The 24,803-nt window shown below is 39.9% G+C and overlaps 2 protein-coding genes across 10 annotated transcripts; one reads left to right on the top strand and one right to left on the bottom strand.

The window, feature by feature from the left end:
- The first annotated feature begins 2,476 nt into the window (after positions 1 to 2,476).
- Positions 2,477 to 10,238, top strand: LOC129858299 (polycomb group RING finger protein 1-like). 9 transcript variants are annotated; one of them, XM_055927448.1, is made up of 9 exons: positions 2,477 to 2,596; positions 3,378 to 3,483; positions 4,952 to 5,104; positions 5,379 to 5,450; positions 5,537 to 5,639; positions 8,126 to 8,171; positions 8,407 to 8,490; positions 8,801 to 8,881; positions 9,391 to 10,238. In XM_055927448.1, the coding sequence occupies exons 1-9, from the start codon at positions 2,510 to 2,512 to the stop codon at positions 9,439 to 9,441; spliced, it is 783 nt and encodes a 260-aa protein (XP_055783423.1). In that variant the 5' UTR covers positions 2,477 to 2,509; the 3' UTR covers positions 9,442 to 10,238. The 9 variants fall into 9 exon arrangements, with proteins under 9 accessions (XP_055783423.1, XP_055783417.1, XP_055783421.1 ...); XM_055927442.1 differs by having other exon boundaries at positions 3,375 to 3,483; XM_055927443.1 differs by having other exon boundaries at positions 2,478 to 2,596; positions 3,381 to 3,483; positions 8,404 to 8,490.
- Positions 10,239 to 13,418: 3,180 nt separating this feature from the next.
- LOC129856733 (transcription factor LBX2) lies at positions 13,419 to 15,904 on the bottom strand. The gene is made up of 2 exons (XM_055924460.1): positions 15,159 to 15,904; positions 13,419 to 14,517 (listed from the first exon to the last, which is right to left on the bottom strand). The coding sequence occupies exons 1-2, from the start codon at positions 15,481 to 15,483 to the stop codon at positions 14,057 to 14,059; spliced, it is 786 nt and encodes a 261-aa protein (XP_055780435.1). The 5' UTR covers positions 15,484 to 15,904; the 3' UTR covers positions 13,419 to 14,056.
- Between the last annotated feature and the right edge of the window lie 8,899 nt (positions 15,905 to 24,803).

The following is a 24,803-nucleotide window of genomic DNA, read 5'->3' as shown; positions in this document are numbered from 1 at the left end:
TTGGATGTCAGTCAATTGATTCAGTGTGCAACGTTGGAGGATTCTTTCCTGTTTTGATGAGGACGTTGACATTCCACGATACTAATTTAAAGCAAATATTAAATTGGTAGACGAGACCCCACACTCAGCGATGTGCTGCAGGCTATATTCTAGTGCTATCTCAACAACAAACATGTTTCCTCTTTCTCAGCCAATGCCTTACTACAGTGCACACCTGAACTAGCCGTTTCATATGTCAAATCAGAAATAAAGGTGCACTGTATTTCCTGCCAACTAAAGTCTTTATTTTCTTAACCATGATATTTGTCTATAAACCTATTTATTATCTATTACTTCCTGCTATGCAAATTGTTGGGTGACATGTTCCACACGGTGCACTTATATGGATGGTGTTTCATCTTTGGACCTCTCCGTCTTGCCTGGCAGGTGTTTGAATCAGATAAACTCATCATTTCAAATAAAAGAGTGAGAAGTCAAGCAGATTTACAGACTGTCCAAGAAAAAAAGGGCCTCATTGTCTATGTTCTACGTGAGGTAATGAGAATAAACGAAAGGCTCAGTGCGCCCTCTCTGACATCTCTCTCTCTCTCTTCCCATCCCTATCTCTCCTGGCTGACGTGTTTTGCCATACTGTGATCTCCTGTCTCCGGGCCCTCAGGTAATTTGTATATTGCATGGAGTCAAAAGCTCTGTCAATCAGATAAGCACTGACCTAGCAGGCCTTATAGATAAGACATTACACAGCAAGAGGGAACGGCAGACAGTGGGTACACAAGGCCGACTATAAAGGCTCAGTGAAGCGAGGCTGATCACGACGGCTTTTCAACCACATAGGGCTGCCAAGAATTAAGTATCGCTTGTCCTCTTCTTGCCATCTCCCAATTTAGATTGACTGGATCAAATCTGGATCTGGTGGATACTCGTCTTTCCTTTCAGGTCCAGAGTTTAGACAGGTTATATGATATATGCTATATATGTTATATGATGTGAGTGGGCCTCGGTAAATAAAATAAAATAGTATTTGTCACATGTGCCAAATACAACAGGTGTACTTAACCTTGAAATTCTTGCTTACGAACCCTTCCCAACGATGCAGTTCAAAAAATAAAAGAATAGTGACACAAGAGGAATAGAATACACAATAACGGAGCTATATATTTTATTCCTCTTGTGTGACTATTTTGTATGTCTTACTCTGCATTGTAAATTACTAACTTTAGAAGCCTTTTAAACATAAAACGTAAACGTAAAACGTGTTATGTGTAAATCATGTACATATTTCCAGAATCAATTAAATGCAGCTATTAGGCCTACAGCTTTTTGACATTGCACCAAATGGGGTGCAAAAGACACTGCATGCGTATATTCCATTGGCTTACCAAACAACAAGGTGCTTTACTATGGAGTGGGAGACAATGTGCCACACATTTTGAATGAGTGCGACATTGACAAACTACAAAGGGTGAGACAACATGAGCTTTTGTTCAAGACAACATTTGGGTGGTGCACAGATAGAAAGCCACTGGGGGATTTCACTACAAATTCTAAATAAACGTTCAAGACAGCCCAGAGCACTTTCCATCAATGAAGGAGCGACTCAAAAGTTAACTTACGTGATTTTTTTTATTTTATAGATGCTACTTCTCTGAAACTTGTCACAGCAAACCTGCGCTCAAAGTGACCATACAATATCATTCCATACGGTACAAATGACATCTTTTAAAAGGCAATATGTAGTGGTGATCTCTAAAGATTCACCTAAGGGACAATTGGTTAAATTTAAGGACATAATTGATAGTTTTATAACTAGGACTGTTGTTACTGAGAATACCATCTCTTCTAAATATGTCACAGTGTAGCCTACCCCTGTGGATGAGTAGCCTATGCTCTATAACCGTAGTGGTGATTGCAATCTCCAAACTAAGATGTTGGCCAACAACTAACGTGAAAAACTATTTATATGGACAATTTCTACCCAATAAATGTTGCTGTTGTCTAACAATATTGAGTCGTATGCTTCCAGTGCCATCTACTGACAAGAGACAGGTAGCACAGAGCCTACCATTCAAACTATTCAAAAACTTTTCTGTGTGAGCCAAAACAGTGAGCCATATGGCTCTTATGTCATAGAAGGTGCCAGTGCTGTCACTAGTAGGCCTACTTAATTTCTCCATGCAAATATGATTTATTATTGAAAGTAGTATAGCTTTGTCCTACACGCAGCGTACAACCCATCATGAGAAGCTGTATGCTAAGAAATGCAAGCTGAGTAACAGGACTAACCGTTCTGTAATTTGTGTTCTGCTTTTAGTTTAGTATAGTTAGTTATTCATTAAAATACTTAACACATAGTTTTGAGTAGGAAGCGAGTGAGAAAACAGAGTAGGAAGCGAGTGAGGGTTCGAGGGCAGGACACGATGAAAGATGATTGAAATTCAGCCACAGAACGGACTTGGAGCATGCTCTTGAACACACTCCTTCCACCCGGAAATACGAATAATTCCCAAAGATGGCGGAGCAAGGGCCAATGGCGATAGCTATGCGGCTAAGAAATCAACTCCAGTCCGTATATAAGCTCGACCCGTTACGAAATGAGGTAGGTACCAATTAATTTCGGACTCTATAGACCAGTGAGAATTGTTTGAGTTGATCAGAGCTGGATCTAGCCGCATAACTAGTTACGACGAGGAAAGGCAGCAATGCGAGCGCTTTCTCCCGTCCCTAAGTGATGGGGAGAGAGCTGCCTACCATGTGTGCGCAGGCGTGTGGAAGAAGTCTACTCGTGTTGTTGTTCTGGGCAGCTAATGCAGGTAATTCGTGCAAATGTGTACCGTTCAAACTACCCATTCCCCCCGTTGTACACCAGAAACGCGATGCATTGTTTGTTAAAATACTAATGTGCGTTTTGCATGGATAAAATATTTTGACTGATGTTAGTTCTTACACTTATTAACTAGTAGCAGCTAATTGTGTTTGCTAGGCTAGCTAGCTTCTCGTGACGGGCTTGTCAAACCTTGTTTGTAAAGTGACTGTCTTAACGTTACCTGTGTCCAATATTTGCAATTCCGTGTGTAGCGTACTGGGTTGCTAACTAACTTTATACAGATATAACGTAAGGTTAGATGCTACACTTATTTGCCATTGCGTTAGCAATCATAACTAGGTACAATGTTGCAGTCACCTGACACACCCACCTGCTCAAAAGTAGTGGAAAAGAGCACGCGCAATCGACAGTGTTATTCGAATGAACTCACCAGGCTCCTCTAGAATATCATCATTCTGCTATTTATTTTTACACCAAGTAGCAACAATGTAACGAAACTGCATGGGATACTTTATATTCTTGAGATTTCAATGGCAACTTAATATTGTTGCAGGAGGAAGTGAAGTTGAAGATCAAAGACCTGAACGAGCACATAGTGTGTTATCTCTGTGCTGGGTACTTCATCGATGCCACAACTATTACCGAGTGTCTGCATACATGTAAGTGGGCCTAGCCTGTACTTTCTATGTTTTGGCTTATGACGTTACCTCTCTAAGAAATAGGCATACTTTTATAGACTTGTGGACTAGCCTTCTTACTGCCTGTGAATGCGTACAAATCAAAGTTTGTTGGTCTCGTACACAGATTTACAAGTGCAGCGAAATACTTATGTTTCTAGCTTCAAAAGTGCAGTAATACTTTTTGTGTATATATAGTGTATGTGGACACCCTTCAAATGAATGGATTCGGTCATTTCAGTCACAACTGTTGCTGACGTGTGTATAAAATCGAGCACACAGCCATGCAATCTCCAGAGACAAACATTGGCAGTAGAATGGCCTACTGAAGAGCTCAGTGACTTTCAACATGGCATGGTCATAGGATGCCACCTTTCCAACAAGTCAGTATATCAAATTTCTGCCGTGCTAGAGCTGCTCTGCTCAACTGTAAGTGCTGTTATTGTGAAGTGGAAATGTCTAGGAGCAACAACAAGTTGGCCATGAAGTGGTAGGCCACACACTCACATAATGGGATCGCCAACACTCACTACCGAGTTCCAAACTGCCTCTGGAAACAACATCAGCACAATAACTGTTCGTTGGGAGCTTCATGTGAAATGGGCTTCCATGGCCGAGCAGCTGCACGCAAGCCGAAGATCACCATGCGCAATGCCAAGTGTCGGCTGGAGTGGTGTAAAGCTTGCCCCCATTGGACTCTGGAGCAGTGGAAACGCATTCTCTGCAGTGATGAATTAAGCTTCACCATCTGGTAGTCCGACAGACAAATCTGTGTTTGGTGGATGCCAGGAGAACGCTACTTGCTCAAATACATAGTACCAACTGTAAAGTTTGTTGGAGGGGGAATAATGGTCTGGGGCTGTTTTTCATGATTTGGGCTAGGCCCCTTAGTTTCAGTGAAGGGTAATCTTAACGCTACAGCATACAATGACATTCTACGCTTCCTACTTTGTGGCAAGTTTGAGGAAGGCCCTTTCCTTTTAAAGCATAACAATGCCCCTGTGCACAAGGTGAGGTCCATACAGAAATGTATTTTGATCAGTGTGGAAGAACTTGACTGGTCTTCACTGAGCCCTGACCTCAACCCCATCGATCACCTTTGGGTTGAATTGGAATGCCGACTGTGAGCAAGGCATAATCCCCCAACATCAGTGCCCAACCTCACTAATGCTCATGTGGCTGAATGGAAGCAAGTCCCGCGGCAATGTTCCAACATTTAGTGGAGAGCCTTCCCAGAAGAGTGGAGGCTATTATAGCGGCAAATGGGGGACCAACTCCATATTAATGCCCATGATTTTGGAATTAAATGTTTGACGAGCAGGTGTCCACATACTTTGTCATGTAGTGTACATAGTAATATAAGTTTGTATAGTGCATTTTAATGTTATTATAAAAGAACATCCTTTTTCAGGGACATTAATGGCCAATGTCTCTTCTGCTTCTATTTCAGTCTGTAAAAGTTGTATTGTGAAATACCTCCAAACCAGCAAGTATTGTCCAATGTGCAACATAAAGATCCATGAAACCCAGCCTTTATTGAACCTGAAATTGGATAGAGTGATGCAAGACATTGTCTACAAACTGGTTCCAGGACTTCAAGAAAGTAAGTACATTGAAATTCATACAATAATACTTGTTCTGATTTATTACATAGTACATTAATGGTTTTATTTTGTTTCTCCTGTTTACTTAGGGGGAAAAGCTCTTAACTCCTAATCATCTAATTTGATAAGTTCTCATGCAATGAGAACTAGTTTAACAGCGTTACTTAAACACCTGCGTCATTACATTATCAATTTATCTTGATAAAAATGTCTATTTTTTTATTTTACGTGGTAGTATTTCTAAGGTCCTTATTTTCTGTTCTTTGTAAACAGGTGAAGACAAGAGAATAAAGGAATTCTATCAGTCGCGTGGGCTTGAGAGAGTTGTCCAACCGTCTGGGGAAGGTAAGCCTTTAGATTTTAATTAGATTTTTCATGTTTTGTGAATCTACAGCTTCTACTTTTACATGGTATCTGTGTGTCACCCCTAGACGCCATACCAGATGCAGGATTACCTTTTACCAGCTTTGACCACTCCAAGGCCCACTTCTACAGATATGACGAGCAGGTCTCGCTTTGTCTAGAGAGGCAAAGGTAAGCTTTCGTGCCATGTCTTGACAACTACAGTAAGTAGCCTACTGTCTATTCTCAGACCGCAGGTGGATTATCACTGATACTTAGTGCTTAAATTCATTTTTTTGTTTCTACATCCCCCCTCAGTGTTTCCGGTAATTGCCAACTATTGTCCAATAAAAATACATAAGAGCCGACAAATAAAAACATTGCCACCCTAGAATATATCCTGTTTGCATTGGCTCTGCATGGAAATTGGTTCAGATTGTCTTTTAATCGCATCATCTATGTACTCTGCCTGTCTGTCTTGAGCTCTCGCTAACATTTCAACTGGTACCGGCCTGCAGAGTTTCCTGCGCCAGTGAGTCAGTGTGACGGGCAGAAGTGTTTAAGTATTTTATGATGTTTTGTAAACTGGTGACAATGATTTGAGCTATAATAGCCTACCATGCAAAAGGCAGGTGTCCTGCTGGCTTGTCAATATGCTGTTGAAACCTGGACGTTTTACATCATGAGGCATGTCTTACTTTGCTTCAAAGTAGCCTGTAACCAAAATCCCATCACAGAAATGTGATGGCAATTATTTGATGAAGACTTCCTCATGTGTTCATGTACTATGGGTTTTCTTTCATTGTCTAGCAGCCAAAGGTATTATCCTAGTCATTTTAGCAACTCACGGTAGTTCTTTATCTCGCCTCTTTCAAAGGGATGTTTCTATCTGCCCATGAATTAACACACAATACCCCATAATGACAAGGCAAAAACAGGTTTAGAAATGTTTGCGATGTATAAAAAATAATACTTGTGAAATCACATTTACATAAGTATTCAGACCCGTAACTCAGTACTTTGAAGCACCTTTGGCAGTGATTACAGGCTCTGGTCTTCTTGGGTATGACGCTACAAGCTTGGCACACCTGTATTTGGAGTTTCGCACAATCTTCTCTACAGATCCTCTCAAGCTCTGTCAGGTTGGATGGGGAGCGTCACTGCACAGCTATTTTCCGGTCTCTCCAGAGATGTTTGATCGGGTTCAAGTCTGGGCTCTGGCTGGACCACTCAGACATTCAGAGACTTGTCCCAAAGCCACTCCTGCGTTCTCTTGGCTGTGTGCTTAGGGTTGTCCTGTTGGAAGGTAAACTTTCGCCCCAGTCTGAGGACCTGAACACTCTTGGAGCAGGTTTTCATCAAGTATGTCTCTGTACTTTGCTCTGTTAATCTCGATCCTGAATAGTCTCCCAGTCCGTCCCGCTGAAATGTCCCCACATCATGATGCTGCCACCCATGCTTCACCGTAGGGATGGTGCCAGGTTTCCTCCAGACATGCTTGGCATTCAGGCCAAAGAGTTCAATCTTGGTTTCATCAGACCAGAGAATCTTATTCGTCGTGGTCTTCCTTTTGGTGCCTTTTTTTGAGGAGTGGCTTCTATCTGGCCACTACCATAAAGGCCTGCTTGGCGGAGTGCTGCTGAGATGGTTGTCCTTCTGGAAGCTTCTCCCATCTCCACAGAGGAACTCTGGAGCTCTGTCAGTGACCATTGGGTTCTTGGTCACCTCCCTGACCAAGGCCCTTCTCCACCGATTGCTCAGTTTGTCTGGGCAGCCAACTCTAGGAAGAGTCTTAGTGGTTCCAAACTTCTTCCATTTTAAAATGGAAGCCAATGTGGTCATGTGGCTCTTCAATGCTGCAGAAATTGTTTGATACCCTTCCCCAGATCTGATCCTCGTCACAATCCTGTATCGGAGCTCTATGGACAATTCCTTCAACCTCATGGCTTGGTTTTTGCCCTGACATGAACTGTCAACTGTGGGACCTTGTATAGACAGGTGTGTGCCTTTCTAAATCATGTTCAATCAATTGGATTTACCACAGGTGGACTCCAAGTTCTAGAAACAGGATGCACCTGAGCTCAATTGAGTCTCGTCGCAAAGGGTTTGAATGCTTATGTAAATAAGGTATTTCTGTTTTTGCCTTGTCATTATGGGGTATTGTGTGTAGATTGAGGATAAAAAAATAAACAATTTTAGAACAAGGCTGTAATGTAACAAAATGTGTAAAGTCAAGGGGTCTAAATACTTGCCGAATGCACTGCACATTGCAGCGCTTAAAACTTTAAGAAATAATTATCAAAATTTTTAAGCTGAATATTCTGATCTTGTTCCATCAGCCTTGTTAATTGATACAGCGTATACCTACACTACTTTGACACACATTGTGGGGATTAAGGAGTATATGCAATACCCACTGAAATAACTGGGTATCCAGCTTATACCTGCATGTACCCTCCACTACACCACTGATTGGCAGTGAGCACTCCAAAAAAAACGAGCTTAACCTTCACACGGTGGCATTCAAATGGGTTTCTATTAGATATAGCCGGTAAATTTCACGTTTTAAAATGAAAATCCCGTCACAAATGTTTCCTGGAATTCTGTCCATTTCAAAATGCCCCTTAAAATCCCTCCCAGTGTTTCATGCTTAATCATGTACTCTCTTGTCCCTACAGTTCATCTCTTTCTGAAAAAAAAGATAAGACCAAACTGACTCTTCAAGTAAGTTGTATGTGGAATGGAACCACATTATGCCACCAGAGGTCTGTTAGTTTAACTTGCAGTGTTCTGTTTGGATCGGGTCTCCACAAGCAATGCTTCCCTCAATTGTATTTAATTTGAATATCTGTCAGTCCCTAATAGAATTGCCCACATTTCTTGGTATTTCCGTTTTTAATTCTGTAATCGTGTGGAATTGGAGTTGTAGTAATGTTGCTCTGCCTCGTCTCTGCAGCAGAAGTTTGTGCGCTGCTCGGTCCGAGCTGAGGTGAGACACCTGCGTAAAGTGCTATGTCATCGACTGAATGTGGAGAAGCACCAGGTCAGTTGATCATTTAAGAGGGACATATCAGCACCATTTTACATTACATGTGCAGTGTACCTATTTGCAAACAGTCCAAAACTACAACACAGGAACCATGTCCTATGACTACAAAAGTGTAGCCTATTAGGTAATCCCTTGTTGTGCAACTTTTCAGTCGAGTGCTTTGAAAATTATACACAAGTTAGTTGTATTTTGAGTATGTGAATGTTTCAGAGAATTGGAAATGGAGCATATGTGCGCTTGTACAGTTGACCCAGGACCAGTTGTCATGTTTTGTCCTCACTGTGTGGTCTCCATTTCATCACAGATCCAGATGTTGTTCAATAATGAGTCCCTTCCAGATCACATGACCATGAAACGGCTGTGGATCTCTCACTGGTTTGGCAAGGTACCTCCAAGTTGAGCCAACAATTTCATACTGAATTCCTTTACACTTGAACTTTTTCCATTTGGACGTTCTGCGGTGGAAACGGCATTGTTGGATTTAAGGAAATAAATAATATTCCAAATCAATATTCTGTAGTGACTTCATATTATACAATGTCTATGGCAATTTTACTCTCAATTCAAACATGTTTTCTAGCACAAGAAGGAAGTCATTGTATGTTACTTAGACAACTACATTGTTTGGGAGTAAGACATATAGTCTCACACACTAATTAAACATGAGAGTGCATATATATTTAAAGTTAAATCATGCTGACACTGATCTCACTGTATCTTCCTTCATAAATCCAAATAATGAATTGTAGTGCGAGAAGAGAAAATACTTTTTGACTTACCTTGAATGCTGTAACAGGGTTATAATTGATTTGGGAGTTTCCTCAGATTAGTTGGATTTATGTTCACGTAAGATCACTTGAGACATATGTAATTAATTGGGTATTTTTATTCCAGGCTCAACCGTTGGTCCTTCACTACACTATTAAGGACAAAAGGACAAGATAGAACTTTTCTTGCCTGGCTTCCCATCCACATCACTCTGGCCAACTGATGTTTCTTGTCCACCACGAGTCTGGGTTCCCCCCCCCCCCGACAATTTGTAGAATGCAAACACATTCTGATTGGTCCCAGAAACCGATGGGTTGGGCCAGAGCCGGCCTACATGATGTCATCAACTTTGATACTCTTTGTTAGACGATCCAATCGCTTATGAATTTGTTTTGTAGAAAGGCCTTCATTTTGAAGTCAGACAAACCACTTCTAGGATGGCAGTTTCAGACTGAACGTATGTAGCGATCGATAGACTCATTGGTTTGGCAACAACCACAGCCAACGTGTGTGCGACTATGGGGCAAAACAGACAAGGTTGGCTTCGATTGTTGACCTGTAAACTAGTCTCGATGTGCAAATGTATTTGTTTTAAATAAACAGTGAGCACTTGTCTCTTCATACATTAGTTGTTGGTTAGCTAGTGAATTTTTGCCATCTTAGCATTGACATGAAATCAGTCAAACCTCAAAACAAGACATGGTATCAAGAACAAGATAAAACTAGCTGAAAAGAGCCACCTACGATTCCCCACGTGGCAACTCTTTTCGTTGTTGCTAGCTAGTGACCATTCAGAATCCTCACAAAGCACGGCTTCCGGCCTCAGAATTACATTTGGGGTGAGTTGTCAGGCAAGGACTTCCCCCTTTCTAATGACCTCAGCAGCTGTATATATTTTGTATTAAATATATTCTATTTTAATAGTGTGTATATATTTTGCTTTTGTATTTTTGAAAATAAATATTTTAAAGTTGGACAAATGTGCAGTGTTTTTTTTTTATTTACGGTTATCTGTGGAGATTTGCACTATGTTCAATTATAGGAAGCCAACATCAGAATGGAAGCAACTATCAATGAACTTGTGCAATGTTGTCTCAACTCAGTCATGGAAGTTATAACCTCAAATAAAAGCATTGAAGCTTTAGTAGTGCATTTGTTAAAGGAGTGAAATTATGTACACTTTTATAGACCAGAAAATTAAAGCTTGTCACTAAAATTGTAATTTATTAGTTGACGTTTCAGTGGTGCAAGTCTGGAATTATCAAATTGGAGTAGTGCTAAACTAACACTGAAGAACTCTAAATTCTGGTAAATAATTTTTATTCTCAGAAGCACCTAAACTCCTATGAACTGTACAATATACAGTGGAACTGACATTCTGTACATACTTGATGCTATTTTACAGCCCCTTTATGGCTGGTGCTGATGAGTCACGCTGGATAGGAGTAGCTGATGTCCAGGCATGCCAACATTGGGAATCGGTGCTAACTCAGCCCATTTGCATTAACTCACTATTCTCAAAGCTATACCCAAATCTCATACTAGATACCTTTGTTTTAATTTGACTGTCAGACGATTGGTTCTAATGTTCTTTCTTCATTAAGTGATAACATCCCACTAGGTGGCAGACTTGATTCATTCTACTTTTAGGTTGACAGAGACCATCCCTATGACGGGCATTATCAGTGGAGCTATGGTGCTGCTTGACATGTTTAGAATAATTTTTCTCATGCCATCTGTGTGTCTTTCTAATATTACTCAGTCATACAGGATGATTTGTGCCATTGAGTCAATGTTATTCTCAGTCATGGACTTTTTTGTTTTACACACACCATACATTCCATGTAATATTTTGTAGCACACTATTTGGGCTTTAAAACCAACGGATGGGTATCTGTAACCATATCAAAGGGCATCTTTTCGTGTAAAACTAAAAGTATGTCGAGCAATACATATCCACTGTATGCTAAAGAAATTACCAGCTATTTACTTAAAGTATATGATGAAATTGTAATGATACAATAATGACCTATTACCTGTTTATTTGGGATTCATTAAAACATGCACCACTAGGCACCATGCAGTTACCACTTGTTGAATTCTTTGAAGTATTGTTAGTAGAAAGTACACATTGTACCACAATCTCCAAGTAAATACCATAAAGTGCCATCTCAAAACTGATATCATAAGTACATAGCCTACTTCATAGAAGGTGCATATGTGAGTACATTCCTTAACTAACCATCAAGAACAGTGGTGCCAGGCCAATGTCATCATGGGCTGTGGGAGTGGGGATATTGCATGTGCATAAGATTTGTAGGCCTAAACAAACTCAAGGTACCTAAGTGTGGCTAAACAACCTCCCTTAAAAGTATTACTTTTGATCACTCAGTTGTTCTTCTCCATAAGTGTTCATTTGCAAATACTTGAAATTGTGCATGCCACAACCAGAGGATTATACTACAACGCAGGATAAATGAGTTAGCCAGCTAACTTTGATTTTTTTTTAAATCCAGAAATAACAGATTTTGTGGTTAATTAACTAAGCTAAAAATATGTTTTTGGTTGTTGAGTCAATTAGACATTGCCCATTAATGGCTTATCTTGCCCCCCCAAAAAATCAAAAAGGTTATTTCACATTTTTTAGGCAAGTTAGCTGGGTAACTCACTAATATTCTTTGTAGTATACCCCTCCAGTAAAACATTTGTAAGCCTAACAATATGTAGGCCTACCTCCACTGTAATTACACTGAACCTGCCAATGTAACTACTATGTTAACACACAGGAATTATTAGGGACACAATGTAAAGAGCCCATGCTTAGAATCTATAGTTCAAGTAAGACTTGAGCACAAAGTAGCCTGTTCATCTGTAAAAATAAGTATTGCTATGGTTATTTCATTGTTAATACATTACTATTAGAAATAATTATTATACTCACACGTTTCCCCCTTCTTCGTTTAGCTGACATTTGATTAAACAAATGGATCTGAGCATTTGTAACAAAAGCCTGACCACCGGAAAGACTGCTTATTCTATTTTGCGGTACAGATATTCCAGCATGCCTCTTGCATTTGTATGAAAAACATCAAATGAAAGCCGTTGATTTAACGTTGTTAGACTAAAGTAACGTTGTGATAAATATTATGAATGTTACATATGTTATCGAATGACATGTAAACGAAAGCTTGGTTTTATTTGCCACATACCAATTATGTATCATTATTTATATTCAAGCTTCTGTAGCATTTGCTGTTCATGTAGACTGCTAAATAGTTTCCCTTTCAAAATATTGTGATGTGTGTGATGAGGCAAGCAGTGAATCAGATGCATTATATCGCGTTGTGGGTCACATTGTTCTTTACCCAAACCTAGAAAAAACTTGTAGGCCTATCTGGCAATGTCTGGCTGAGTCACTCCACAATGCACCTATAAAATCTAGTTGACTTTTCAAGCACAACGATTGCAAGCGATTACCAATTGTGTGCACTGTCTGAAGAAACTCCCTTGATCTGGTTACAAGTGTTACAAATGTGCCGAGAGATATTCAAGCAGACTGCAGTTAGAACAGCAAGGATGCGGGGGAGAAAGGCAACAACCCTCCTATTTCCACCGCCTCCTATTGAGATTTATTCATTAGGAACCCCATGCTAATCAATTGCTATTCATGGTCGTTTTTCTAAAACACACCAATTTTTAGAGACGCAGATGCGTGCCATTATTGCTGCCGGCTCAGTGAAAACTGTTTATGTACGGTAAGGCGGGTTAACCTAATCAATCATGTTGACCACTGTGTTAAAGACAATTCTTAAACCATATGGCAGTGGAGTAGTCGCAACATTCTTTTCTGCCGCCCCGGGTCCTTACCAACTTGTGTCAACTGTCAGGGAGGGAGTAAAAAGGAAGAGCTTGTTTAACTGCCGCTAATTGTGCAACTTTACGCACAAAGCCACATTACACACAAAGAGCAGTAGGCCTTCAATCAACAGAAGGATATCCAGATGTTCAAATCACGTGTAATAACCAATATTTAGATGTTACCATAAGGAAAACAATATTCAATTCTAGATAAATGTTCACGATAATAAAATGTTGCCTTGCCATTGTGTTATGTCACAAATTGTAGGCTAAACCAATACACATCGAGACAGATGTAATTGCAGATAATATCATGAAATATCATACCCTTTATTTACATAATGTTGATTAACTAGAATGGTACAATAAAATTAGGCATTCGTTATTTAATTTATATACAGAACGTATAGCGTGTAAAAGTTTTGGCATATGTTTAACTGGATATTGATAATGGATTTTTACATGACTGCTATTGCTTGGAAACACTTTTTTTTTTTTTTTTTAATAAAATGTACATCAAGATTTAACCTACACTCCCCTTACATGGGCATTTTAAAAATTGCAATTGGGTCTGAACTTGGGGACATTCGAGTTGAACATCTTTAATGTCCTTTAGCAGCTGAAAACGGATGAATTGTTAAAAAATTGCACCCCCCCAAAAAAAGATACATCGAGAAAAAAACACACACTTTGCAGTCTTGATCGTGTACTTTAACACTAAGTATGTTTCATTACCTATTGAAATAAATATGTATTCCTCAAATAATTTGGTGAAATTGAAACGGGGACATCTAGAAGGCTTTACAGTCCAAATAATTAAATGTAAATGGAGAAGAGGAGAAAGTAAACTTTCCTTTTAAGTTTAACTGCTATCAACGTCAATATCCGTGCAAAAGTTTTGAAAAATGCGCTTTCTTAAAACATGGGCCTACTGTCAATCGTCCACCTCAATCTCTTCGTCCTCCTCTGAGAATTCGTCCGTGGTTTGGTCTCTGGATGAGGAGGGGGACTGAGGAAATGCTCGGTGTCCTTGTGACGACGGGGAGATGCTAGGGGATATTGCTCCAGAGCTTCCTTGCAGGTCGTCAATGTCTTCCATGTTGACTAGCTTTTGCAGGGTTTGTGGTGGGACTTTTTTGAGCGACTCCACGTCTGCTTTCATCTCTTCCAAGTCTCTCTTGAGCTTGGCCCGTCTGTTCTGAAACCAGGTGATGACCTGAGCGTTGGTTAGCCCCAGTTGCTGAGCTATCTGGTCTCGATCGGCCGGAGACAGGTATTTCTGGTACAAAAAGCGCTTCTCAAGTTCATATATCTGATGGTTGGTGAAAGCTGTCCGGGACTTTCTCCTCTTTTTTGAGGTTTGCCTCTGTCCAAAGGCGTTTACATGCTCACGACCTTTAGGGAAACGGAAATACAGTCACTTTCCAAAACAATATCAGAACAACATGTCTACAAGTGTCCTAAAGTGTGCAATGATAGAATCAGCAGCGTTGTAATTGAGGTCTTGTTTTATCGAATATGTAAAGCAGATGCAAACAATTGTTGTTATTATTTTGGTTATGGTTTGGTAATAACTTGCGTACAACATTCTATCGAGACAATATGCAACGAATAACAGATTCATGTTTGACATTGTCCATGCATCATTAGGATTAAAATATTTATCAATATCAGGATTGAAATAATTAACATGCTACCCAATAAAACAGCCTATACAACGTTGCAACTTAATTACATTTTAAACCAGGAAGCACAATAGAGGTCAGTTTAGAGAGGCCTCCTTTTCCACCCCAATTAAACTATGAATTAATAGCCATGGGTAGATAACATCACACAGACTAGGCTTGGCAATAGCTTGAGACATATTGCAATGCCTTTAGAACCACACTCACTGTAAACGTTTGACAACAGTTGATACGATAGGTTTTCACCAATGGCTATTTCGACTATTATGCACGCTTAGGCAATACAATCACTCACTGAATCTGTAAATGTAAAATGAAAACGTTATGTCAATTATGAATAGGAATCATTACCTTCAGCTGCTTGTATAACGCTGACTTCCAGACCTTTAAATGTTTTGCTGGCTAGTTCCTCCAGAGCGCATAACGGCGAAGAGGGAGTGCTAATACCGTTCCTTGCTGCATTTGAGCCGGACACTTTTTCAATAACTCTCGGCGGACAGAGATTTGCAACTGACTTCTTCACCGAGGGTTTGCTTAGGATATCCTCAATACTGAACGGCGTCAGAGGCTTGTTTGAGTTGGCCGGGGGTGGAAGCTGGTCCAAGGGACCCCGTCTCCTCTCCTCACCGCTGGACTGCAACACGGAGCCTGCCTTCATGTCTTTACTGGAGGTCATTGCAGTCCCAAGGAATTACTGCTGACAAAGGCTGATTATTTCATTCAAATTGTCGTTTAAACGTCCACAAGTGTGTCCTTCAAGTGTCGTCTTCTTCGCAGCCCACTTTTTATCACTTTCAGTCGAATTATGCAACTACACTTTTCTGAAATGTTTTCTCCAAAATAACCATGGTTCGGGCGTAGGTTGCAGTTTCACAGGCAACCAAATCGTATTTCCTTGCAGAGAGAGACAGTTCCTCTGCGAAGTTCCATGAAGTTCTTTAGAAAGTATAACTGTACTGGCTGGGGGCGATTCCCTGCAAGGAATAAGCTGTCTCAAGGAACAAGAAAAAGCAAGCAACCGCTAACGAGTTATTGTTGATTGGGCGAAGTTCAATTAGAAAACACTAGCTACACTACTTGCTGACCCGCTGCTGCGTCTTAAAGGGCCAGACTATTATAATTAATTGGACGCGAGAAGAGGAGGAGTTTCGCCTCAGCAATGTTGGGGATGTTTGAGGAGCGGGAGATGGCTTGAAATGTTTATGTATCTTCCGCGCTCCTTCCCACAGGCAACATGCTATCCGTGTATTCCTCTGGAAAGGGAGTTGATGCTCATTTAAACGATGCCATAAGCATTCTTGTGTATAACGGTCGACTTTGTATTATTATGGTACACAGTAGGCCTAATTCAGTGATATTATAAGAAACTGCACTATTGGCACCCTTGTAGCTTAATCATACAAAATGATACGAGAGATTTGAAGGCACTTATGATTCGGAGACAAAAAGGATTGGTGGATAATGTGAGTGCTAGCAGCCCCAAAAGCTTGAACAGGGTAGGCAACATCAAACTGTGCTCACTGCACGGCTAGACCAATTTTCAATTATGCAATATAGTAAGCTAACGCAGGTAACTCAAATGCAGTCAAATTACTTTTGCAATGTGACAAATGTGCATTATTATTGTTATTATTAGGCTACTAATGTCTTCTTATTATATTGTTTTATTGAATGCATTACCATTATGATAGGCAGGACTGTATATGTTATTACTACATTATCAACATAATTATTTTCTTAGAACAAGTAAGCCCACATAATTATTAACATTACATTTTAGCATGCCCATTAAGTTTCAAGAACAAAGCATAGACATGCATTATCCTTCCTGTCTTGAGCTTATAGTTTTGGATCTTTTGGCAGAGGAACCACTAAGATAAACCGTTAGCCCTTGAAACCTTTATCCTTTTTTTGAACATCAGCTATCGGTGCTTTAAAAAACAATAGCTGCAGCCTACTTTTATCTCCTGTAACCGTATAGCAAGCCAAAGAGACGACCTGGGAATGATTAGGAGATAAATAGTGCATTGTAGGACAGTGTTGAGTTACACTATAATGTTCCATAAAATGTCCTAGAATAACATGCTGATAAATCTGACGGCGTGGCCAGTGACAATACTTTATGTGATCTGTTTAGCTTGCAGGTAAAGAGACGAGACACAGAAGAGTTGTCACGCTGCCATTCTCTCCCCATCGTTAATGATGTGAATTAAAATTCTGATGATGTCCGGGCTGTACCATGTAAGAGAGTAGATCAGAGAATGAAAAGGGGGCAAGTTCGAAAGCATCGAGGATCAGGTTGGTTGTGTGTGCTGTTTATCCATTGAGCAGGCTATTAGGACGACTTCATTTGACACAATAACACCTATTGTAGAATATGCACGCATTAATAGTTCGTTATAAAGATTTTTGAAATGGGTTTAACGGCAATCTGAGGTATGAAAATACCCATCATGCTATGTTTCATGCTATAGGTTTCAATAATTGCAATATTGCAAAATAAGCAATGGGCTTCGACAGGAATTTCATCTGCATGCACATAGCGAAATGTTGTTTGTATTTTCGTTTAGCCTATTCAAATATAATATATTGAGAAAAGTGTTTACAATTTGTATTATATATATTTTATATATTTTTTAAACCAGCTCTATTTCATTGTTTATGGTGCACACGTAGGCTATCATAACATGTATATTTGTAGCCTATTAGGCTAATCGCAAAAAGGGAAATATCCTAAATGAAATAGGACAATATCAGCATATGAATATAATGCTTTTCACCATATTTTTTTCTTATAAAAATACATTCGATTGACATGCTTACAAACTGTTGGAGGATTATTTCTAATGTGTTTTACTAAGCAAATGAACACCGTGCTCTCTCGGCAGTGTGGTAGAAAGATGTAAGATCCAGAGGTGGCAATTCTGAGCTTATTCCCACATCCCTACCGTGCGTGTCAACACCATCAACCATCTATTTCAAACCCGAGGTACACTATTGTTAATGTCCAACGTGGCGGTTATTTCATTGCGTTTCAATAATCGACTGAAATGATAAATGTCTTTCTTCCATGAACCATTAACAGTGAATAGAACCTTGCAGAAACACCATATTGTTCGTGCCAAGAACCCCATATGGTGACATTCGCGTAGGGACAAAACCAGGCCAAATTGCATAGGAGTTATAAAACAGCACGAGATTCTATTAGCTTGGATGGAGACCCGCTGTCTTGGATGTCATTTAGCAATATTGAGAGGGAGCTTTTCCTATTAAATATGCACAATTCATTCGAAGGGCTCTGTTGACTACAAACAACATTTGAGGTTATAACATTTCAGAGTGGTTTTGGCTATACAATACAATGGGGGTACAGCCTTCTTCAGCTAGATGCGTCGATTGGACCTTGTTAAATGAACATGCTCGTCTTCTTAAAAAAACACACATCTGTAGGCCCATCCCACTAACGTCATTAATGTGTTGCTTCATCTCATGACTTGTTGTAGGATTTAGCCTAGCTCAAATAATGATTAGTTAAATAGAAATATAGGCCTAGGCCATCTATCGAATTTATATATTTTTTAAACTACAGCCTGATAACTATAAACCAATGTCTTGTTGCTGATCAACAATTTCATTTTTTTGTTTTTTTTTACTATTTGGTTGCGGTCAGTGCTATCTTTGGGACGTCCCTAACCCTGAACCCAATCTTAACCCCTAACCTCAACCATAACCACAACCCTTACTTAACCCGAAACTTAACCCTAACCGTAACCATTTAGAATGTCAACTTCAATGGGGATAGGGAGGTCCCAAGGATCTCGTTTAGCAGGGCTATTTGGTTGCAATCATTTTATTACAATACTGTTCTTCTCCACGTGTTATTATATTTTAACTCTACCTGGACAATAACCCTTGCTAACCTTTTACAATCGCAGTAGCCTATAACATAAAATATGTTTTTATTTACAGGAGAACTTGGAAATGGAAACGAACCAACCATGCTTATTGATGTCGTAGGCGACTATTGTCTTGATGAAAAATATTTACATTTATGCCAACAGACATGGTGCAATTCATAGTGTCTGACTATTCAGGAAAAACGCAGAATGTAACGTTGGTGTTGATATCATATGGTTCTTTCAGAAAGAGATACAGCTGCACTCTACGCCCACCAAGAACACAGTGGAGGGCAAACGAGCCATGGAGCGATGGAATGAATGGAGTGTTATATTTCCCTCAAACGCGGCAAGCATTGATAGTTCTAAAGATAAGTCCACCGATATCTCTTTTCCAAACATGTTTCCAATGATCTTTACGGTCTCAAGCGGAGCAGTGCTAATTCGAAAGGTTTTCTTTGGCTTAATTTAACCGTTAATTAGAAACAGAACACCTGACATCATCAATCATGAACTCTTCTGGGAGTTGTGTTTTATATTCGCCAAAGCTCTATCTCCAGTCAGTCAGTCCCCTTTCCCAGAGCTGCATGGTCCCCGGATAGGTCACATATTGCTCATGGCCTTTCAGTTTTCCTCGTACATTGAAGATTTGTTGGGGCTGGCTATTGGAAAGACGTATTCAGACTATCAAAATATCATCGCCCATAGTCTAGAACTGGCCTTTGGAATAACTGCAAACAGAAACAGCTGGTTGTGAATGTTGTTTTTCTGATTATTTAGGCTGCACTGCATGGTTTGTCTTGATGCTTTGAAGATATTCGAGCAATGATAAAAGTTCCCTGACCTGGTACGTCCAATAAACTTTTAAAACCGGAGAAACATACTGTAGCTCTACCAAATTGTGCTCAAGCATATCATATGCAGGTGCACTGATTCGGTCATTTCTACGTTTTCTCTGTTGGTCTCTGTCCATGATTTAAATACAATTATTATAGACATATAATCTCTCATCGCCAATATTATTTGGGCTTTACAAAAATGTTTGAAACGTGGCGCGTCCAATGCAATACTACCGTGTCGAGTGACACATCTGAATATCCTTAAGGTAGCTAGACCTATTATGGTTTATTCAGCACCTTCTTACTATAATCGTTACTGACTCCTGTTGCAAAACAAAACAGCTGTACTAACAACTTAACTCTAACTTAATACAGGAACACTCACATTAACGTGGGAGTTATGGTGACACATGAGAGTGATACATACTTGCAGTGAAATAGAGGGCTTGCTGACTTTGCATCAGTTGTGTTGGTCTCCATTGATATCCCTATAGGTCCTGTGATTTTCTGGGCATACAGGGTTGAAACATAAGATATTTGTCTATGCAGGCCCTGAATTTACAACAGCCCTAACGCTGCGTTATGACCGAGGTTCAATCTTCAGTACAATAAACTGATGTGGTGTCGGGGAGGAGGGTAGTGACTTCAATGTATATGCATTCTAATGACATTACCCTAGTCCTAGTGTGTCCATAAAGTGCTTGCATTGATCAAATTGTATAATGCCAGCAGGGCATGTTGACAAAATATCAGTAGTCAACCTTTTTGATTACAAATGGGTTTGGACTTTATAAGATGCTACACAATGAAGCAGTAATAAAGACGAAATAATCGTTGTGATATTGTGGGCTTTCATCTCCTCATTCAATCATTATTTTATAGGCATAACAATTCATAACCCATATTTTAAATTGTAAACTGTAAATAGAAAAGTAAATCATTATTATTATTAAAATTATTGATATTATTATTTTTTTTAACAAGAAAAATAATGGTAGGCCTACTAATAACAATAATGCAGTCATTCACAACACTCTGTCACTACTAAAATCACGATTATGACATTTCTTGACCAACGTGGAAAGAGAGCGAGTTACAGGCGATTTCCCTTCAAAATGGTAGTAGGCCTATATATTAATATTTTTTTGCAATGTTATCTAACATCATTATTGACTGCCCTTATTTTCTCTGCACCGGCCGAAACATGTTAGGCCTAAACAAGTTTTATTTAACGCAGCGATCGTTTTAAGCAATGATGCATTTTCAAGGAAACACTACTGTCAATAGTTCGGGTCTATGTGATCTGGAGTTGCTCGTGCGTTCTAAGGATAACCATGGGTACCCTAGCCATTGTAAACAACACATCATCACCACCCCTGAATAAGAGAAAAAGTGAGTGAGCGCAAGAATAACTCCCTGCAGTGTGCGTGTGTGTGTGCGCGCGCGCGCGCGTGTGTGTGTGAATACGGGGAGAGAGAAAGTGGAGGCTTGTGAGTGCGCGCGTACATGACAGGCAACGTGGACGCGTAATCTTGGAGACAAAACATCTCCATCCATTCGCTATGTAGGCGTGCGTGAGTGGGTTTGACGCGTGTAGGGATGGCGAGAGAAACATGAATACCGGTTTCAAGCTCCCTCTCTTAAGCATCTAAAACAACAGCACTCGTAAACGTCGGCCTTTAGGTGCTTAGGCTGTTCCATTGCGCATTGCCTTTGACAGTGTCATATTCCACGGTGTTTAGCACCTGTTGTTTTTCTCTCCCTTCAGCCACTGGGTTGACAAATGTTTAGATTTCCAAACGCGGAACCCCAAACGCGCAGGGCCAAACCGCTTCGCAGCCCTATCACCTTTGCACAGTTGATTTTCTCTCGGCGTTCAGAACTTGAAACCCCCGGGAAGCGGTGTTGTTCGACAGTAATGCTCCATTGGAGTCCATTTAAGACCATAAAGAAGGATGTGGGAGGCCAAGCGCCCGACCAGAAGGGCTTAACGAAGATTACATTGCATTAGTACATGTATCTGCACCGTGGGCATTAATAGGCTTTATTAGCCTGTAATGATCAGAAACAATTGAATCACCTTTAAACTACCCACAATGTCAAACACGACTAATAGATTAGACTGAGCTAACTGCACAAGTCCTACTGCAAAGACAAACACTTTGAAATGTATTCATATTTTGTAAATAGCTGAGTATAGGCCTAAACTATTATTGTTATTATTAGTATTATTATTATATAATTATATTATAATGACATTACATCAGTTATTATAAACTGGGTGGTTCGAGCCCTGAATGCTGATTGGCTGACAGCTTTGGTATATCAGACCATATACCAGGGGTATGACAAAACATTTATTTTTACTGCTCTAATTACGTTGGTAACCAGTTTATAATAGCAATAAGGCACCTCTGGAGTTTGTGGTATATGGCCAATATACCACAGCTAAGGGCTGTGTCCAGGCACTCCGCAATGCTCATGACTAAAAACAGTACTCCTCGGGGCCTTATTGCTTAATTATAAGACTTTTTATTTTACTTTTGATAAATTCCTAGCCCATACATTGGTTGTTCTTTTCTTCCTGATGACACCTGTGAGTTCCAGTAGAGGGTCTGAATTTGATGTCTCCACTCAATACACTGTAGTAGAATGTTCTTCATCAATTAACTACATGTGGAATCACTTCAATCTAAAGTGTATGGGGTGGACATTGGCTCTATTCAGTATTCACTGTGTACTGTAACATAATGTACCCACAATTACAGATGTCGTTTTTCAATAACACACACACACACACACACACACACACACACACACACACACACACACACACACACACACACACACACACACACACACACACACACACACACACACACACACACACACACACACACACACACACACACACACACACACAGAGAGAGAGCTATCTTGATGGATGGATGCCTTTGAACATGGCACCAGTAGACTAATACAGAGAGAAGTGGGACAGATCAAAGGGAGGAACTACACTGTCCCCCCAAATGGACGCCAACTGATGAGAAGATATGGAGCGGTTGAGCCCAAGCCACTTATTTTTGGTTAGATGTGGGGTGAGCAACCATGGTCTGATTCTATTTTCAGGGTTTTGTTTTCTCATGTACAATATGGCTCACAAAATAATGTAGCATTATCCTGTATGGACGATGTGCAGAAGAACTATGTTGTCGTCCATAAAGATCATTTCTAATTGATGCATTTGAAATGATCCATAATGATCCATACATTGATAAATAACCATACATTGATAAACTGAACTAAGTTCAATTAAACAAATATTAATGCCAAAACTGAATGAATTAGGATATACGCTTTTGTCCCCCTCCCCAAAAAACACACAACTTATTTCCATGATCTTTGGAGTTAATCATTCATTATTATATTCAATGGAGATACAGCTGTGTATCAATGTTGTTAACAAATTAGATGTTGTTAACCTTTATTTGTCTGCACTGATTGTCAGTTGCTCTGGATAAGAGGGACTTAAATGTAAAAGGCAAACACATGACAGATGCAGTAGGTGTTATGTGCCTATTATACACTAGAATGTTAGACTGAGGCATGCTCACAACCTCAGCACAGGAGCAGACTCATAACTGGAAGAACTCAGATTGGTTAATTGACCCCAACATAAAGCCTACCTGATCTCATGGACAAATGATCACGCTATGTTTTATTTGGTTATTTATTGAACCTTTATTTAACTAGGCAAGTCAGTTAAGAACAAATTCTTATTTACAGTGACGGCCTAGGAACAGTGGGTTAACTGCCTTGTTCAGGGGCAGAACAACGGATTTTTACCTCGTCAGCTCAGGGATTTGATCTCCCAACCTTACATAATGACGTTTAGCAAAAAAATTGGACTTCTTGAGGTTTTGAAGGTTTGTCGAAACCCTCAATTTTCAAGAATTGCTCGGTTTATGGTTAGGATTAAAGTTTGGGTCAAGAGACCAAAACCCAAAGTTGATGCGCTAAAGATTAGGCTAACTCAAATAGTCTTGAAAAGTAATATTGAACATACACAGCCTCAAGAACAACATCACATACTAAATATACTCTATTCATTCATAGCTGTAGAAAGTAATGCGCAAAGAAAAGAAAATAGAAGGACAGTGAAAAGTTGAAGCTGCTTGTGATAATAAATGATGCTGTCTAGTAATACTACTTAGGAATATATGACTCATGGAACTATGAATACAACTAAACAGTCAGAAAGGTACTCTTCAAACAAGAAGCCAGAAAGTCAGTCATTACAAACATTTGAATGAATGCCCACATGGAAAGCTTCCATATTTCCATAACTATATTAACACACACTACCTATTCAAAACATAACAGAAATGTGTCTACATTTTAGTGACATCTGTTCTTTTTGTTGGACGATAATTAATTTGGACTGAACTGGGACTCATATCCACAGTGTCACTGCACATATTTTTGTGAATGAAGATAAATGCTTCTCTGAGTACACTCTGTACCATGGGAGCCGTCAACAAATTAATCACTTGCAATTCTATCCACGGCTACTTGGGCACCTGGTGAGTCCCAATACACGTTCCTAGATAATGAGGGCGCATCGGTGCAACATTTTACGAGCAGAGTGTCGTAGTTCTTGAAAAGAGAAAGAAAAAATGAATAACTGAAGCCACCTCTCCAGAGAGGTATAGTTTCTTGAGATGGTTCGGCGCCACGACCTGAAGCAGCTCTCCCCTTTCTCACATCAGGATTTCATTAAGCCGTGAGCACTCCTGCGCCACTTTGCTCCCAAACCAAATGAGGAAATAGCTCGTCTGGCCGCTGACAGACCCCGGGTTTGGCCGTAAAGATAAATGACCCAAAGTATTAAAGTTTAACACTTTGACAAAACCCACCTGATCTCGGGGATTAATGCAACGAAAAATCCATCTGCGAGAAGGACTCAGAGGTGAGTAATGGCCAGGCGCTGGGAAGGTCAAACAATATTTAGGATAAGTACATATCCAGCGTTGAGACTTAAACTTTCCCAAGACATGTACACTACATGACCAAAAATATGTGGACATCTCATTCCAAAATCATGAGCATTAATATGGAGTTGGTCCCCCTTTTGATATTATAACAGCCTCCACTCTTCTGGGAAGGCTTTCCACTCGATGTTGGAACATTGCTACGTGGACTTCTTTCCATTCAGCCACAAGAGCATTAGTGAGGTCGGACACTGATGCGATTAGGCCTGG

Source organism: Salvelinus fontinalis, chromosome 6 (genome assembly GCF_029448725.1).
Source record: "Salvelinus fontinalis isolate EN_2023a chromosome 6, ASM2944872v1, whole genome shotgun sequence".
Taxonomy (NCBI): domain Eukaryota; kingdom Metazoa; phylum Chordata; class Actinopteri; order Salmoniformes; family Salmonidae; genus Salvelinus; species Salvelinus fontinalis.
This window is presented reverse-complemented; position numbering and strand designations above follow the sequence as displayed.

Coding starts and splice junctions, on each gene's coding strand:
- LOC129858299 (XM_055927440.1), top strand. CDS start 2,510: ATGGCGGAGCAAGGGCCAATGGCGATAGCTATGCGGCTAAGAAATCAA. Junction 3,484..4,951: donor TACCGAGTGTCTGCATACAT/GTAAGTGGGCCT, acceptor CTTCTATTTCAG/TCTGTAAAAGTTGTATTGTG. Junction 8,172..8,403: donor AGACCAAACTGACTCTTCAA/GTAAGTTGTATG, acceptor TCGTCTCTGCAG/CAGAAGTTTGTGCGCTGCTC.
- LOC129856733 (XM_055924460.1), bottom strand. CDS start 15,483: ATGACCTCCAGTAAAGACATGAAGGCAGGCTCCGTGTTGCAGTCCAGC. Junction 14,518..15,158: donor CGTTATACAAGCAGCTGAAG/GTAATGATTCCT, acceptor GTTTCCCTAAAG/GTCGTGAGCATGTAAACGCC.